This window comes from Echeneis naucrates, chromosome 9 (genome assembly GCF_900963305.1).
Source record: "Echeneis naucrates chromosome 9, fEcheNa1.1, whole genome shotgun sequence".
Lineage (NCBI taxonomy): Eukaryota > Metazoa > Chordata > Actinopteri > Carangiformes > Echeneidae > Echeneis > Echeneis naucrates.
The window spans coordinates 20348090-20363650 of NC_042519.1; the positions used below are offsets into that span (position 1 = coordinate 20348090).

General features: G+C 39.6%; 1 protein-coding gene across 2 annotated transcripts in view; it reads right to left on the reverse strand.

Moving 5' to 3' along the window:
* Positions 1–10996, reverse strand: part of dapk1 (death-associated protein kinase 1) — a 64347-nt gene extending 53351 nt beyond the window's left edge. Inside the window, exons 1-2 of one of the 2 annotated variants that reach the window (XM_029510661.1) lie at positions 10919–10996; positions 9989–10234 (exon numbers count right to left, since the gene is read on the reverse strand). In XM_029510661.1, the coding sequence (XP_029366521.1) occupies positions 9989–10050 (62 nt within the window). In that variant the 5' untranslated portion in view covers positions 10051–10234; positions 10919–10996. Of the gene's footprint in view, positions 1–9988; positions 10363–10918 lie in introns of those variants that run through there. The other variant, XM_029510659.1, reaches the window with a different exon arrangement.
* Between the last annotated feature and the right edge of the window lie 4565 nt (positions 10997–15561).

Here is a 15561-nt window from a genome sequence, read left to right on the forward strand (position 1 = left end):
ATATTTATATAACAAGAAGCATTCAAATGTCAATGTGTTCTTTCAGGCATACTTCCATCAGTCTTACAAAGTCAATACTTTCAATATTTAGCCCTTAATCTCATATTTCTAAATGTAACGCTAAACAGTTACTAACATAAAAGAGAAATCTTAGATCATCTGAATTTTTCAATAATAACCATCAACATCAATGCTTGAGGTTGGTGCTTTATTTTCTTAGGCTTTGGTTTACCTGCTTGCTCTGGATACAAACTGTGCTCAGTTTGTTAAACAGGAGGACAAAACAGACAGAAATGCAGACGCCAACTTGATATCAGGCTTTGCATACAAATTGAATGAAGTGCAAGACTGTTGTTCTGACAACCAAGGAGATGGTGGCAGGAGAGGAGAAGGGAGGGGAACTGATGGCGCTTCAGCTGCTCCATCCATCGTCTCCTGCTTTATTTTGGGCCTGCTCTTTAAAAGCAGGGCCCCTATATGTGTGTCGATACTGACATTCAGCTGGTTTCGAGGCGGTTAACTATGTCGTGACTCAGGGAAAGTCAACGAGAACACAGACGGGTTTTGTGGGATTTCACAGACACAGCAGGGGCTGGCATGACCCTACTATTATGAGATAATCTCTCAATGACAAGGGGGCAAGACAAGGCATTAAAATGCTAAATGATGACTGCACTTTATGATTTGTGATAATTACTGAGAGATTAGCAGAACTGAATTTCCTCACTTCCAGTGTGACCTTTCTGACATTAATTAAAAGTGAGCAGAGTTTTGAAAGCCATTGCCCTTTTCTTTTGATCATCTCAATGCAGAATCACATCAGAGACAACACTGAAAGCTGAACCTGGACCTTCGGGGAAGCCAAACAATTACAAACAGCAGGAGATAAATATAACCAAGGTAAATCAGATCAACAATAGTGATCCACCTAGAAACAAGCTACAGACATTTTTTGGAATGAAGTGGATTTACAGGATGAGACAAATGATGTTAGAAAGAAAGTGTTCCCAGAATCCTTTGTTTTTATATTGTCTGTTTGTTTAAGTCATGAGAAAATAATTGAATGTTATTGACATTTAGGCAACAGCAGCAGTATCATAACTGAAACCGACTTGCTGCTTCAGCTCAGGGCAGTTCAGGATCTCATGAGAAGAGACAGCTTTCTGTTGGGGTTCACTTTTGTTCAAACAGGGTAACTGAGGGTCAGTGAAATTCTACCTGAACATGTCTTTAAGAAATGTGTACTGATATCATTCTGTGTCATTCAGACATAAACTGAATTGAAAATGTAAACTGTGGCCATAGAGATGTACTGATTAGCTATATCTCTTAGGTTTCTAACCCCTACATATCAGCCTCATGGGGGAATGTTCAGCTGCATTAAACCTGTTTTTTTTCAACAGAAATAAGCTGTCAACACAAATTCTAAAATTATATAGTGAACTTGTTCATAATTAGTTGTTTGTTTAGAGAGAAAACAGTTACGAAGTTTCATTTGGAGTCAAATGAAGACTGCTTTGCTGTAGCACAGATTTTGGTCTCCACCAACTCCTAGAGGAAATATCCAGCTCTTCAGCTGCTACATCTCAAAAGCTCTTTATCCAGAGTCAATTGTGGGTAATATAAATGATATTAACACATATTGGGGTAGAACATTTCCTTGTTGATAAAATTAATTAGGTCAGTAAATAACAAGGTTGTCGAGTTGGCTGGAAACACCACATGGTTTCGCTTTTATAACACTGATTATGTTTCATTATAGGTTGAATGGAAAGATCATGAGCTGTTTGCTCAGTAAGTGGATGAGTCTCAACTAAGACTGGTTCACTCTGTGCAACCAAGTATATACTGTTACTAAAGCTGAAGAACGGACATACAAAGATGGGAAATGCCATGAAGTTTATCACCTGAGTAAGCAGCCAGGAAACTGCAGTTGCATTATTATGTGCAAAGGTTGCACATGTCACTTTGAACTAATCCCAGTTTGAATATGACTTTCTGAGGCCAAATCTGAGGCTCATGGTAAATCCTGTTGTTTAATGAGCTCAAGATTAGAAAAAGAAAAGCTGTGGTCTATTCTCCTCCAGTCAGCCCAGTTTGAGCCAGACTGAAGCTTTTGTTAATTGACTGTAGCTGACAACAATCACATTTTAAGCACTCAATGACTTTTAATCCTGAGGGCTGATGATATTTTGCTCATAGGGTTTCAAATTCGAGTGTAAGTGCAGCAAGTGTTGAAGATGTGTGGGCGGTCCTTCCTTGTTCATCCTGTTTTAATAAGCAAACAACAGGCACAGAAAACAAAAGACAAAGTGGGGCAGCAGATGGACGAGATGGAATAGAGTCAGCTTTTAGTGTAAAGGCTGCATATGTCATGTTGTGGTCGGTACCTGCATATGCTGACTGACAGGTAGCTACACTGCTGACCATGGCTTTGACATTTTGTCTTTCACACACCACAACACACCAGTATGGAATTATTGATGTATAAACATGCAAGCATATGTACATCCAACATCCTGCCTCCACAGCCTTGATGCTCACAAAGTAGCGACTGTATTTTCATTTATATATCTACAAAACAAGTTGTTGCTGCTTCACCTTCATGTGTGTTAAAAGAAATTGTTTTCAGCAACCAGAGGCAAGATAATAAAACATAATTTGACAACACTATATATAAATAGATATGCAATCGATGTCATTACTGTATGTTATGAAATCAAGTGTAATAGCACCATATCAAAAAAAACAACTTAATAATTACAAGCATATAGTCTGCCTGTGAGTGCTGCATCCTCCTAAGACTTATGTAGGCGAGCATGTGTACTAAGAGAATAGATACCCCCTGACTACCAGGCTCCATGTAAACGTAAAGCTAAGTGCTTATGTGAAGCAATAACCTTCATAAGTGTTAGCTGCAGGAAAGAAGACCATGTGACAGAGTGTAAAAGTAATAAAAGACAGAAATAAGGAAAGTTTTCTTTCCTTGACAGTTGCAGCCCCTCAGTTTGCACGCTTGACTGCCTGCAGATCTGTCTAATTGACCACAAAGGGCTGACACTCCCCTGCAGCCCCAACACACACATACACACATAGAAAGAGCATGACACCCCTGCCATTCACCCGCTAACACATTTGGCAGGGATCCAATTATCCTCCGTTAACTGCAGAGATTAATTGAAAATAACTCATTACGTTCCTTGAGGACTTTCCAAATGAGTCAGATTCCAATTTGTAAGTGTAAGCGGTTGCAAAACGAGGAGGCTGATCGCAAGGCTTAAGTCAACTGGGCAGGGATGGACAGCGGCCTTTAAGACGTAGTGAGCAGGACGAGGGGGAAATAAAAACCGAACCCTGCAGGAACCGCACACCACTGAATTGGCATCATATTCCTCTCTTACTTTTACGTTTTTTTCTTTTCCTAGTACTTCTCCCTTACATGATGATCTTGAGGTCACTGTCATTGTGAGGAATATTGTCATGGCTCTCTGACTCATACACTCCTTACTACAGCTAAAGTTGGCAACAGACAGAATGAAGCTGATTGTGCTTCTGCACACAGTGCTGCAGTCAGAGCGGTGGCTAAATGACTAAGATAACAAATACATGCAGGATGGTTGCAATAAACTAAAGATATAGGTTTTATCAATGCCATCATTCAATATAAACAATTTCCAGTTTGACCCCAGTTATTAGTGGGCCTCATTACTTTAAGTTAAGATACAACTATATATTCAGCATTTGTTGCACTTGTTTTCTCTAATTTCTATTAGAGAGAAAACTCCAATTAGCAGTGAGAAAGTTTACTACAGCTCAAGAAAAGAAAACTTCAATAGTATAAAATTTAAAAGAAATAAGTAAACAAAAAACAAAAAAAACACATTTAATAATTCAAGGACAGATGTCAGATACTAGTTAACTGTGAGAGCTATCAGTCATTGTAGTCAACTCCACTGGATCTGGTTTGCATCCTACCTTTGATTGTGTGGATGTTTTTTTGCTCTTTTCTATCTTAATGAGGCCAAATTTATCACTCACTTGGGGAAATAATCCACAAAAAAATCTATAGTGAAAATAATCATTAGTTAGGTCTTAATTACACCTACAGAGATCATGTGTCAGTCAGCAGGTATTGTCTGCCTGTCTGTCCTTTTCAGATGTATCACAGCTGAGATTTAAAGCTACAGGTTTTTGTTCTTAGAATGCAACCCTTTAGAAAGAAGCTTCAGTGCAGCGAGCAAAGATTAAATGGGAATTGCATTACATAAAGCCGCAGTCACTGTAGGCAAAATAGTCATCAACCTTTTAAAAAGGAGGCAGTTGTTTCAGATTTTAATGGTTCGATTCAGCTGAGAGTCAAAATAGGAAGTGTGATCACATCATCCTTACTGTGTCAGCTGTATTTCCCCTTTTCTGTAGCATCTCTCATCATAAGTTACCTAAAATCAAAAGGTACTCAGTTATTTTATTAACAAATGACAGAGGAACCTGAGAGTCGTGTTTACAGTCAAAGCTGGATCCTTCGTCTCAGGACTCAAAAGTGGGAACAGTGTATTTATGTGACAGTGCTGCAGCTCCCTGGGGTCGATGGAAGGGGGCTGCTGGGTTAGGGTGGGGTGTGTGAATGAGTGGCAGGCCTCATCAAGCTCACTCCTGCTCCCCAGACTAGCCCCTCCACCCAATAATGCAACCTATGATGGGGTATGAAGGGTAAATCTAGGTCAGTTGCTGGGGCACTGTCTGCACATACTGCGTGTATGGCATTAGCTGGTGCTGGTGTTTCCAAAACAAAAATAAAGAAAGAAAAGGACTTCACAGTTTGCTGTCACATACAGTCTGTAGATTTATTTAATGGTCTGCATAAAGACTACCATTTTCTTGAGGGAAAAATGCTACCGCCATTTAATACAGGAACCCAGATGGATGCGTTGCATATAATCCTATTTCGTATTCATAGAAATTTGTCTTTGGGGTGATTTTGAAGAGGAATAACCCAAATTCAGCCCAGTTTAATGCCTGCTTTGCTCATTTGCATTGCAGAATCCTTTCTGAAACATACCCACCCCTCCTCCTCTATGGATGGCAACCACATACCCAAACACAGACACTTCACACACCTCAGACACGAAAAGAAAGCCAACCAGTAGAAAGGCACAGAGCAGTCAGATTAATGCAGACTTATGGCGGAGGCAAAGTGCTGCAAAATGATGCAAAATGTACATCTGCCTTGTGGGCCAGCAGTGCGAAATGCATTCCGAGCTCAGCTAATGTCATCTTCCTCTGTCCAAGTCAGAAAGTGGCTGAGTCAGTTGGTTTGCAAACAAATGACCACATGGAAACTAAAAAGAAAATGTCTGTTGCTTCACTCACGTTTGGATGCTTTTTGTGTTTTCAAGCAGTCTGAGGAAATGACTGCATACTATGGGTAAATTAATATAAAGGTTTATTCACATCCCAGCCTCATGAGAGATCAAATATCAGCCAGTGGTCGCATACTACTGCACTGCTGGCAATAATTGAAAAGTATATATGTTTTTTGGTTTTTTGTTTCATTTTGGATTTTTTTTGTTTTGTTTTGTTTTGTTTTTTTTTTTACAAATTCATTTAATGATGCCTTTTAAAAATTCAGTCCTAATAAGGCGGTTCAGTGTCCCAGTTTTCCCTATGCCTAAACAGAATTTAATTAGTGTTTCAGTTTAGTTTTTAAGTTTAAGAAGCCTGAAAGCACTTTGCATCAAAAGATCCTACTTCTTTGGCATGAAATCGAATATATATATATTATACATACAGACAGATCTATTAAATATGCCACTAATTATCATTCTTTTCTTGATTAATTGCTCACTTATATATTACAAAATCATGATATCAAACTTAAATAAAATATCACAGTTTATAATAATATAAAATAGAGAAAAGGAACAGCTTCTGACATTTAAAAGGCTGGAATTAGAGAATGTTGACCTTTTTTTCCCAGAAAAGATTTATCTATTATTGAAGCATTTGTAGATCTTCTAGCTGAGTAATCACTGCAGCTCTAAAATATATACACAATGCAATGCTTATTTGGGACTTTCCACAAATAATAGATCTAAGAGAGGAAATGTGCCACATTTTCCAAACTAGATGATGCGGACACGCTGACTGTGTTTTTATCCCTACAGCACCAGCATGAAAACTATCATGTGATGCTGACACGTCTCCCCTCATGTAACTATAATTTTCAGGTGGCATCACACAGGAGATGCCATTGGCTTTAATGTCTTCACTAATTCCCCGCTGATCTCATGCATGCAGTGAGAATTTTTTTCCCAATCTGTGAGGCAATTAGAGACATCAACTGGGCACAGATGTGGTCGATCCTTGACTTAATAGGGGAAAGCCTTTGGAGGAGAGCAGCGGCAGCAAGTTCAAACAGGAGCTGAGATACGGATTAACTGCCCATGTTTTGGATGCGGCTCAGAATGGAGAAGTTGACCGATAATTCATTTGCTTGGGGTTATTACACTTTCTTCACGGCAGCTCTGCAAATAACTCGATGCTTTTCCCTGCAGGCTGAACAGCTAACCTGCTGTTACACCCTAGCCTTGATATCTTAACAGTATATAAACCCAAACCTTGGATGCCTGAGAGACTGGTCCAGGTCATGAAGCGGTTTAGTAAAGGCCTAGTAAATCAAACTTTATGGATACTGTGAGGATTTCAGAGACTTGAACGAATGATTCTAGTGTTTACAGATGGACTAAGAGCGAGCACACATGACTTAGAAAATATCATTATCCATTTCCCATGACCGAATTTACTGAAATCTGCATCTGCATGACTTCTTTCCCGCCCTCCTCCTCATTATAGTACTTGCATGCTTAACTGTGGCCGGATACTAATGATTTGATGTTTGTCTTCACCAGGCTTTGGTTCTACCATGCATAAACACCAAAACAGGCAGCGCCAGTGAAAGAATAAAATCATTGCTTGAGTGATTTCTCATTTTGCCAAACCAAACAGGCCTCATTCCAATTCCAGCTGCAATTGGGGCTGGAGTACAGTCAGATCAAAGGGCTCTCTGTCTTAAAGCGTGCAGACGTTATAGCACAGGTCAATGCCGAGGTGAGCTAGCCAATGAATAGACAGACTCACAGGCTTTTATCATAAACTAACAATGGCTTAGCAAAAGTTAATGCATGTTTAAAAAAAACCTGTAAACAGCACAATATCCACAGTTAATGTACCTACAATAGGATTTTTTTTTTTATTCTTATTCTAAAACCCTTACTTTTTTCTTTGAGCATCCTATTTTGTCATTTCATTCATTAGGGAAGTTACCAAAAAGCATAAAGAAGCCTTAAGTCTTGCTATTAGAAGATCAGCAGACAAAACACAACACATTCATCAGTGTTGTGTATTTGTATCCCCTAGAGTAATATGACTACAGCTGTCCATTTTGAGTGATCAGAGTACAGCCCGCCTGTTACAGAAATAATGACAGGAGGGTGCAATCTGGTATAAGTTAGAAGACTGGCAAATGAACTTTTACATGTCATTTGTGCTTGTACGAGTCGTTCCTAGTGCTGGCTGCGTGCCTGCTCAGTCAATGGAAAACACATCTCCCACAGACACATTAATTATGGCAGTTTATGAGTTAATGTGTTTTCAATTGTTATTGTTTGTCCATATTTATATCTATGGGATTTTAGAGATTAACCAGGCTTGCAAGTAAGTAAGATGAATTTGATTTTCCATATTGGCAGTGGTCTTAACCTCCCCAAAGCCATGCATAACTCTTCTGTCTCATAAAGAAATGAAAGTTTTCCAAACCCAGGCTTGTGCAATATGTTATCTGGGCTGAAGCATGCTCTAAATAGCAGCTTGCATCGATGCCTTTTCAACAGAACCAGGATTTTACTTCTACAGATAGTGAATAATCACTTCATTTTAACTCTCCTTATGTTAAGAATCAGGATAGTTATGCTAAAACAGCAGATAGCCCAACTTAAATGATGTCCTGCACAAAACACAGTCGAGAATAGATCGCAGAATTGGAGTGGTGACCAAATGAGACTATCACACTCACGTAGCAGTCTATTTACCTCCAGCCAGAAATTCAATCCCATTACACAAAGCTCCCCAATCGTCTCTATTACCAAAGTAGCATAGAGAAGCAGCTCCAGCAACCTCAGCTCTCCCCTACAGTGCAGGAAGGTGAGTGCTAAAAGGAGAAGCAGTATTGCCAGACAGGCCCTGGAGAGCAGAAAACAATTGGTTGATTATTACCAACATGGAGTACATGTGTCACTTTGATAACCAGAAACTCACAGAGATCCAGTTCCATGTTTCTGACAGCTATATGAGAAGGCTTCCGTGATCCACTTTGGAGATAAATTCAATCTCACTTGTTTCTGCCTTTACAGTAATATGAAATAGTTTTTGATCTGTGCCTCGTTGAAGTTGACCAGTTTTGACACTGACACAGCAAATCAAGGCAATCACTCACTCTTCAGTCTTTATGTGTTCACCTTCCTTTGTCATTGAACAATTTTTTGGTCAGAAAAGAAAAACAACCACGCAAAGAACCAAAGAATCTGGCCTGTCAAACTATTTCATCCACATTGTCAGCATTCACCTTTGAACAAACATGGACTAAGCTGTGAGGTAAATTCTCCGCCAGTAAAGACGCAGAGTCAAACCCGTCTGCCCCCTCCTGCTATCAATCCTGGAAGAGGCAGCTACAGCAGACGCTAACCTGTTCATCACTGACAATGCTGCATTATACAGTGCATTAATCAGAGCTTATCAGATGGAGCCAGACTGGGGGGATGCGTGTCCTGGGTACCACTCAAAGATATAATACGTGTGCATGCATGCTTGGCTGAGTGAGGAGTGTGCATTAGTGTTTGTATGTCGGGACTAATGCCATCTGTGTGCAGTGTTATGGGTGCAGCGTGGCATTAAAACATAAATATTTAGGACTATTATATGACCACTTGATGTAGTAGATGGGCTAAAATTAGAGCTGCAACAACTAGTTCAGTGATTCCCAACATTTGAGTGGAGCATACCCCTCACAGCCCCATCAGATGGATCCAAACATGCTTCTATCACAGCGTTTCAATAGATAGGATGACTTCATGGAATTTTACTACAAAAAAAAAAAAAAAAAAGAACTACAAAAACTGCATCATGTGAAATCTATACGACTTACAGTAACTATCTTAAGGCCTTGTCTCTTCCCTTTTCGGAAGAGCTTTGGTCAAGTCTGCAATTGCATTACTGCCATTTGGAGTGACAGAAACGGGGAATTTCAGCCATTTTTCAGTATCTTTATTTTGAGCTTGTGTATAATTACTATTCTCCTCTAGTCTGAATTGACCTACAACAAACCCAAGTTGGTGGAAACCAAGGCACATCTCATTCAGTCAGAATACCTCCATTTTATTCTCAAATGAGCCGGTCAAAATCTGCCATGTAGCCACCGCTTGGGGAATCACTGATATGACTGGTTGAGAATCATCACCTACTGCCAAATATATGTTTCTTCACTCTTCTCAAATGTGACGAATTCCTGTTTCTCCCTTAACAGATATGGCAATAAAATCAACACCCAGGGATTAAGGAATGCACGTCAGACAATTACTGACAATACATTACATTTAATCCACCCAACAAATACACTGCAGATTCACCCATAATGTAAAATATCCATCAGTTGCGGAAACAAGTGAGAGCATGCAGTCTTGTTTGTGTATGAGGGCTAAATCCATGTGTGTGGCGTGTAAAGCCCATATTCAGGGCTTTTTGCATGAGTCGGTTAAAATGCTGCATGCAACCTGAACGTTTGGGATCCAAATGCAAAGCAGACAGAGATGATTTCCAGTGTCTGTCGAGTGAACCATCCACCCCTCTTTTTCCACACTACAGCCCTTTAAAAAAGGAGAGGGGGGGAAGTTGATACGCACCAGGAATAAGAATAAAGCCAAAAAGAGAAACTTACCTCCCCAGCTCGTCTCCGATTTCATAAAATTCTTCAACATTTTCCTGGTTGAAAACGGTCATGTTTGTCCGGGCACGTCCTTTTTATTTTGTTGCTCCACACAGGCTTCGGCACAGCGGCTCTTCACAGCGGCACCATCCCTACCAGGAGCCTCCGGTCTGGGCAGCGTTACGGCCAGCACCGCTCCTCATGTTAGGGGAGTGGAGGGGGTGTGGGGGTGGAGGAGGAGGGAGGGGAGGGGGGGGGCTTTCCCGAACAATAGAGAGGAGAAAATAAATTAGAAATAAAATGGTTACGATGTGAGATCGACTGTGTAGAAGGGGAGGAGAAAAAAATGAAGGAAAGAGGGGAATGTGGGGAATTAAAAGGCGGAGAGTCAGTCAACAAAAAGGGGAGAAAGCAAACTGACGGAGGAATGAACCTGCAACCTTCGAGCCGACGTCACGACTCCCCTCCTCCTCCTCCTCCTCCCCGCCCTCCCTGTCGGCTTACTACTCTCCGGGGCACCGGTCTGACTTCCCCGGGCTCACAACAACCGCCGGTGGCCGAAGATAATAACAATATAACCCGAAGTGAGTCACCGGGGGGGCGGACGGCTTGGTGTAGCCGAGGTGAAGCACCGCCGGCCCCGCAGGGTAAAATGACTGCCGGAGTGAAGTCACGTCGTTAGCCCGCCCCCCCCCCCTCCTCCTCCTTCCATATTCCCTGCGTTATGAGCCGGACAGGTGTCCAGCTACACGTTAAAGAAAGTCTCAAACCTTAAAAATAATAAGAATAATTAAACATAAAAGACCAAACGTTAAAGACCTGGATGTAAATAACGTCTCTGCGACACGTCCGGAGTCAAACGTTAGTTAGCGAACGTCCAACGTTTTCCTGGGCGGCTCTGCCTTCAAGAGAAAAAACAGATAAATATTATAAATGTCTTACAGTGTTCCGGTGTGAGTCCCGCTGTCAGGCGTGATTTCATGCGGGCTTTTTTCTTTGTTTTTTGTTTTTTGTTTTTTGTTTTTTTTGTAAAAAAAATAAATAAAATAAAAACTGTGCGGGAGTCTGTGACCTGAACGGGAGAAATCAACGTTAACAATGTGGAGCCGCCGCTGCGTTCCCGGTCTGCGGGAAAATTTGAGACTCCAGCTTTACTTGGGCGGTTTTAAGGATTTAGCGGATGCTGAATAAAGCAAATGCAGAACGGTGGGAATTTGAAGATATAAAAAACAATACTATGGTGGTAAAAAGATGTTTATTCCAGTCGTGAAATCAAGAAATCGCTTCTTTGGCGTGAGAATTGTGAATGTAACTTTTTTTTTTTTTTAATTCCGTGAATGCAGCGTGATCGTTGGTGAACGCGCTCCGGTCGCGGGAGTGCGCAAAGCTCTCACTTATTTTAATCACACTGCAACATAAAAAATACTAATAAAGGGTGTAATTAATTAACATCTGGATTAAGATTCAGTAACTTAATGTAAGTTTTGAAACATTTATACTTTACTTTAAAAATTCAAGATCTTATTTACATTTTTAATTTGATTATTTAAAGCAAATACTACTAAACTATGTTATTATGAGACAAATTAGATTTTTTTTTTTTTTACAATGTTTGACTAACAATTAATATTTTATTGCTTCAACAACATGAACGGGTCCAGTCCAGTTAATAAATACTTAAACTTTTACATGTAAAGATCATAAGATCATATATGTTCCTTTATTCTCAAAGTATGTGATGAAAGGAAAGTATTTTTGAGCTGTTATATTATTACTTTATACTCTAAACATATTTATAAAACATCACGGAAGATGTGTTATGGGGGTCATAATATTGAACTTGAATGGCTGCCTCAGGTCTGAGAAAGAATGATTCATATCTATTTGGCTATTTTCTAAAACTGATTAAGGCCCAATAGGTCCTTGGGGGGCTGGAAAGTATCCCAGCATGCAATTGGATAAAGACAGGTTAAATCCTGGTTGATTTAGTGAAACACAAACTTTACAAATTCGAGAGGGAGGCCCCTGTTAACCTTTGACCTCATTATGATTTTAATCTGAATTGTATATGCTCAGTCAAGGCGAAGAAGTATTGAGCTGATGTGGCCCTTTTAGAAGTCACACAAGCTAAACTGTAAATTCCGATTCACAGAACTTTTGCTGAAAACAACAACAAAATAAACTGTTGTGTCACATTAATGGGGAACGTGTGTTTTATGACATAAAATATATCTTTTTATTTATGTCAGAACAAATAAAATAACCACCGTCGTTTATGGAAAACAATCTATATATTAAATCCATTATCATTATTATCACACCGTTATTATTATAGAAGAATAAACCAGCAAATTTAAAACATGTTCTTAGGGAATCATCAGCTGCAGGTGAAACTGAATGTATAAACTTCAGTTGATAGTCCAGGAATGTTTGAAGTCCATAAACTGCAGCAATAGGTGAAGATAAAAGACAAACTTCTGCCGTGCCAAGTCGCCATTAAATAATAATCATTTAACATTCATAAACATACAGTTCATTCATTTGAGTTTTGACTACATATTAGAATTAAATTTTATATATGAGGCTCCTGTGTCATAGGACAGTTTAGTTTATATCATCCGTTCCAAGTTATAAACCAGAGGAATATTTGAACCAGGCCTGTTCATAGACAACAGAAGGAGCGCTGACTTTGGAACAGTTTATATTCCATTCAAATATTTATTACATGCCATACTGACAAATTACATGGTGGAATCCAGGAAATCTGAAAGTCCAAAGTTTGCGTTCATCAGTCAGCTGACTGAGCGGGGTGGTGTAGTTTTACCCCTGATTGGCGTCATCCAGATCTTTGATTAGATATAAAGTTTGAGAATTCGAAAACTCATTTTGGTGTGGGAAACTACACAAACATTTCAGCCTCAGGTACCTATTCATTGATTATGGAACAAACGATGATGTGGCTTCTCCATTTAGTTTCAAATTGTAAGGGAAAGTAATGCGTGCACACAAATTTTGACCAAACAAATACGAATAAACCTCCCTGGGTTCCCTCCAGATACTCAGGTTTCCTCTCACAGTCAAAAGACAGAGCTTTAGGTTAACTGGTGACTCTAATTCTCCTGCAGGACTGAGTGTGACTTTGAATGTGTGCATTTTGGACCTGGTGACATACATGACGCAGGGATGGATGCGCATGAGCACAGGAATAAGAAATAAATTTGAAATTAAAAGAGCTAAAAGAATCCACTTTAAACACACAATCCACTTAATCCAATTATGACATTGTGTCCCGTCCTCAAAGTATCTGGAGCATAAAAATAATAGGAGGAAAATTCTCAGTATAAAACTCCCTAACCATGCAAGCCTGTATGTGAATTCGAAAATAACAATGCAATTCCACAAAAGTGCTGCAATACATGAGTGAAAACCTAGTTAGCACTTTCTTTCATGTACATCTGTGGGTGTTCTATAACTAAATGAAAATTGAAAGGTTGATTTGACATTTTAGTTTCAAAGACTGAAGTGGCTCTAAGAGGGGACAGTCTTCAACTGCAAGAAGGGAAACATGAGTCACATTTTACATTTTCAAAAGCATTTGGCATTTAGTTTTTGGAGACTTAAGCAGCAGCCCACCACCGCTCCCCCTCAAAAAAACAACAGCTGTCTGACTTCATCAATTTATATGCAATGGTTCAGCCCGATGCAGACGATATTTTAGCGCCTACATGGAATTTAGTTGGACCTTTCTAGTGACACTTGGAGCCCATTTCTAGGACATCCTCCATGCAGGGGAGCCACAATCGCAGTGCAGCCACCTAATCACATAGGCAGAGGCGCTAAGAGGTGTTACTGCTGGGACATGTAAACAGTTCTGTATGTGCCGTATTAATTCTCTGTCCTCAGGACAATAAGATTCTTTCAGTATTACACACTAATTGGAAACATCAGGCTGCTGTTGTCAGGCTTGGCAGGGATTTTTCCTGCCGCAGGCGCACAACGCCATCTTTTGGTGATGAGCTGCACAGCTAAAGAGCTATTTATCTGACAGTGGCTCTGCACATGTTGGGGCTTTATTATAAATTAAGATCTGAATTTCTTTTGATTCTGATTTCTGCTTCTTGAACGGGCAAAGTTTAGAGCACTCACAGACCAAGAACCTGATGGAGATCCTGAAGCGAGATTGAAAAATCCATTGAAATGTCACATGTGGGTTTCCTTCTGGCAAAACAGAGATGGGACAAATGCAAAAGATAACACAAGTTATATTGATCTTTTTATTGCAGTATAATTTTTAACAGTACAAATTTATGCAAAGAGGTTATTAGAAAAAGCTACTGAAAAATCATTTGATTTTTTGGAGGGGGGTCATATTTGAGGAATTCTTCCCCTAAAAAAACCCCCCTTCTGTTGTCTCAGTCCTCAGGGGGACACATAGAATGAGAGCAATAAATTGATAAATACTAAAAATGTACTTTATGACTGAAAGTTATATTGGAGAGTATCACAGTAACACTGGACAAACAGCTGTTCACCTGTTTTACAGATTAAACGAAAGCCGTTCCTCTGATATGAGCAGATGAGAGAGAGCTGTTATTTGCTTATTATCTGCTGATTGCTGATGAAACAGTGTGAAGACGTCACTACCCGACACAAAACTGGACCAGTTACAGTTCTTAAACACACAGTAAATGTTTTTCCTGCATTTTCAGACTTGGACACATTTTCTTAAAGATATTTTTCGTGGAAATATTTTCCGTCAGTGATGTGAACCAGCTTCACCTCAAAGAATTCCAGCATCAGATCCTGTTTGATGAGGAAATATTTGACTTTGGATTCAACTATGATGCGTAAATCTTTAAAAAATAAAATTGAAAAAAAAAAAAAAAAATTGTATTAGTGCATTCAATTGTGACTCAATCACATGGCGGTGAAAGGCAAGCAAAGCCGCTTCAACTAGTTCATGACGTCAAGTTTATCAGCTATATAACAGACAAAAAAAGGGCAACTCTGAAATCTTACATAGAATTACTGTGCAATTTAATGCCCATTTCATTTGGACTCTTCTTTAAACTGCCACACACCAAATAATAAATTAAGTAACCAAAGAAAATCTGACTGTAAAAAATAGAATAAAATAATACAGAAATGCTAGTCATTGACTGCTTTGCATAAAACCAATTTAACATCCTCTTACATTCATTATTCTTTGGGACATTTTCTTTTTTACTTCTTTTACTGTCAAGGCACTTTCTGTTTTCTTTCAAGTCGGGTCATGTTTTCAGGAGGCTGAGAAAACTTGATAAAAAAATATGTGTCTCTAACAAGCCAAACGCCAGCAGAAATGTTCTGCGTGCTTACATTTGTGGTTAGAGGTGCTGCTAACCACTAGGCTGATTGTCGGACATACAAGTGTCTGCTGAGAATGATGTGATAAAATATCGGACAGGTTGGTTTTCAAATGAGGTATAAATCTTATTTGCAGTGTTTTTCAGGCCTCGTTCAGACTGTGCGGTCTGACCGCCAGCTGGCAGCTCTGACTGCAGCCCAATCTGTAGTGTGTGTGCAGGACGATTAAGCTCCCAAAC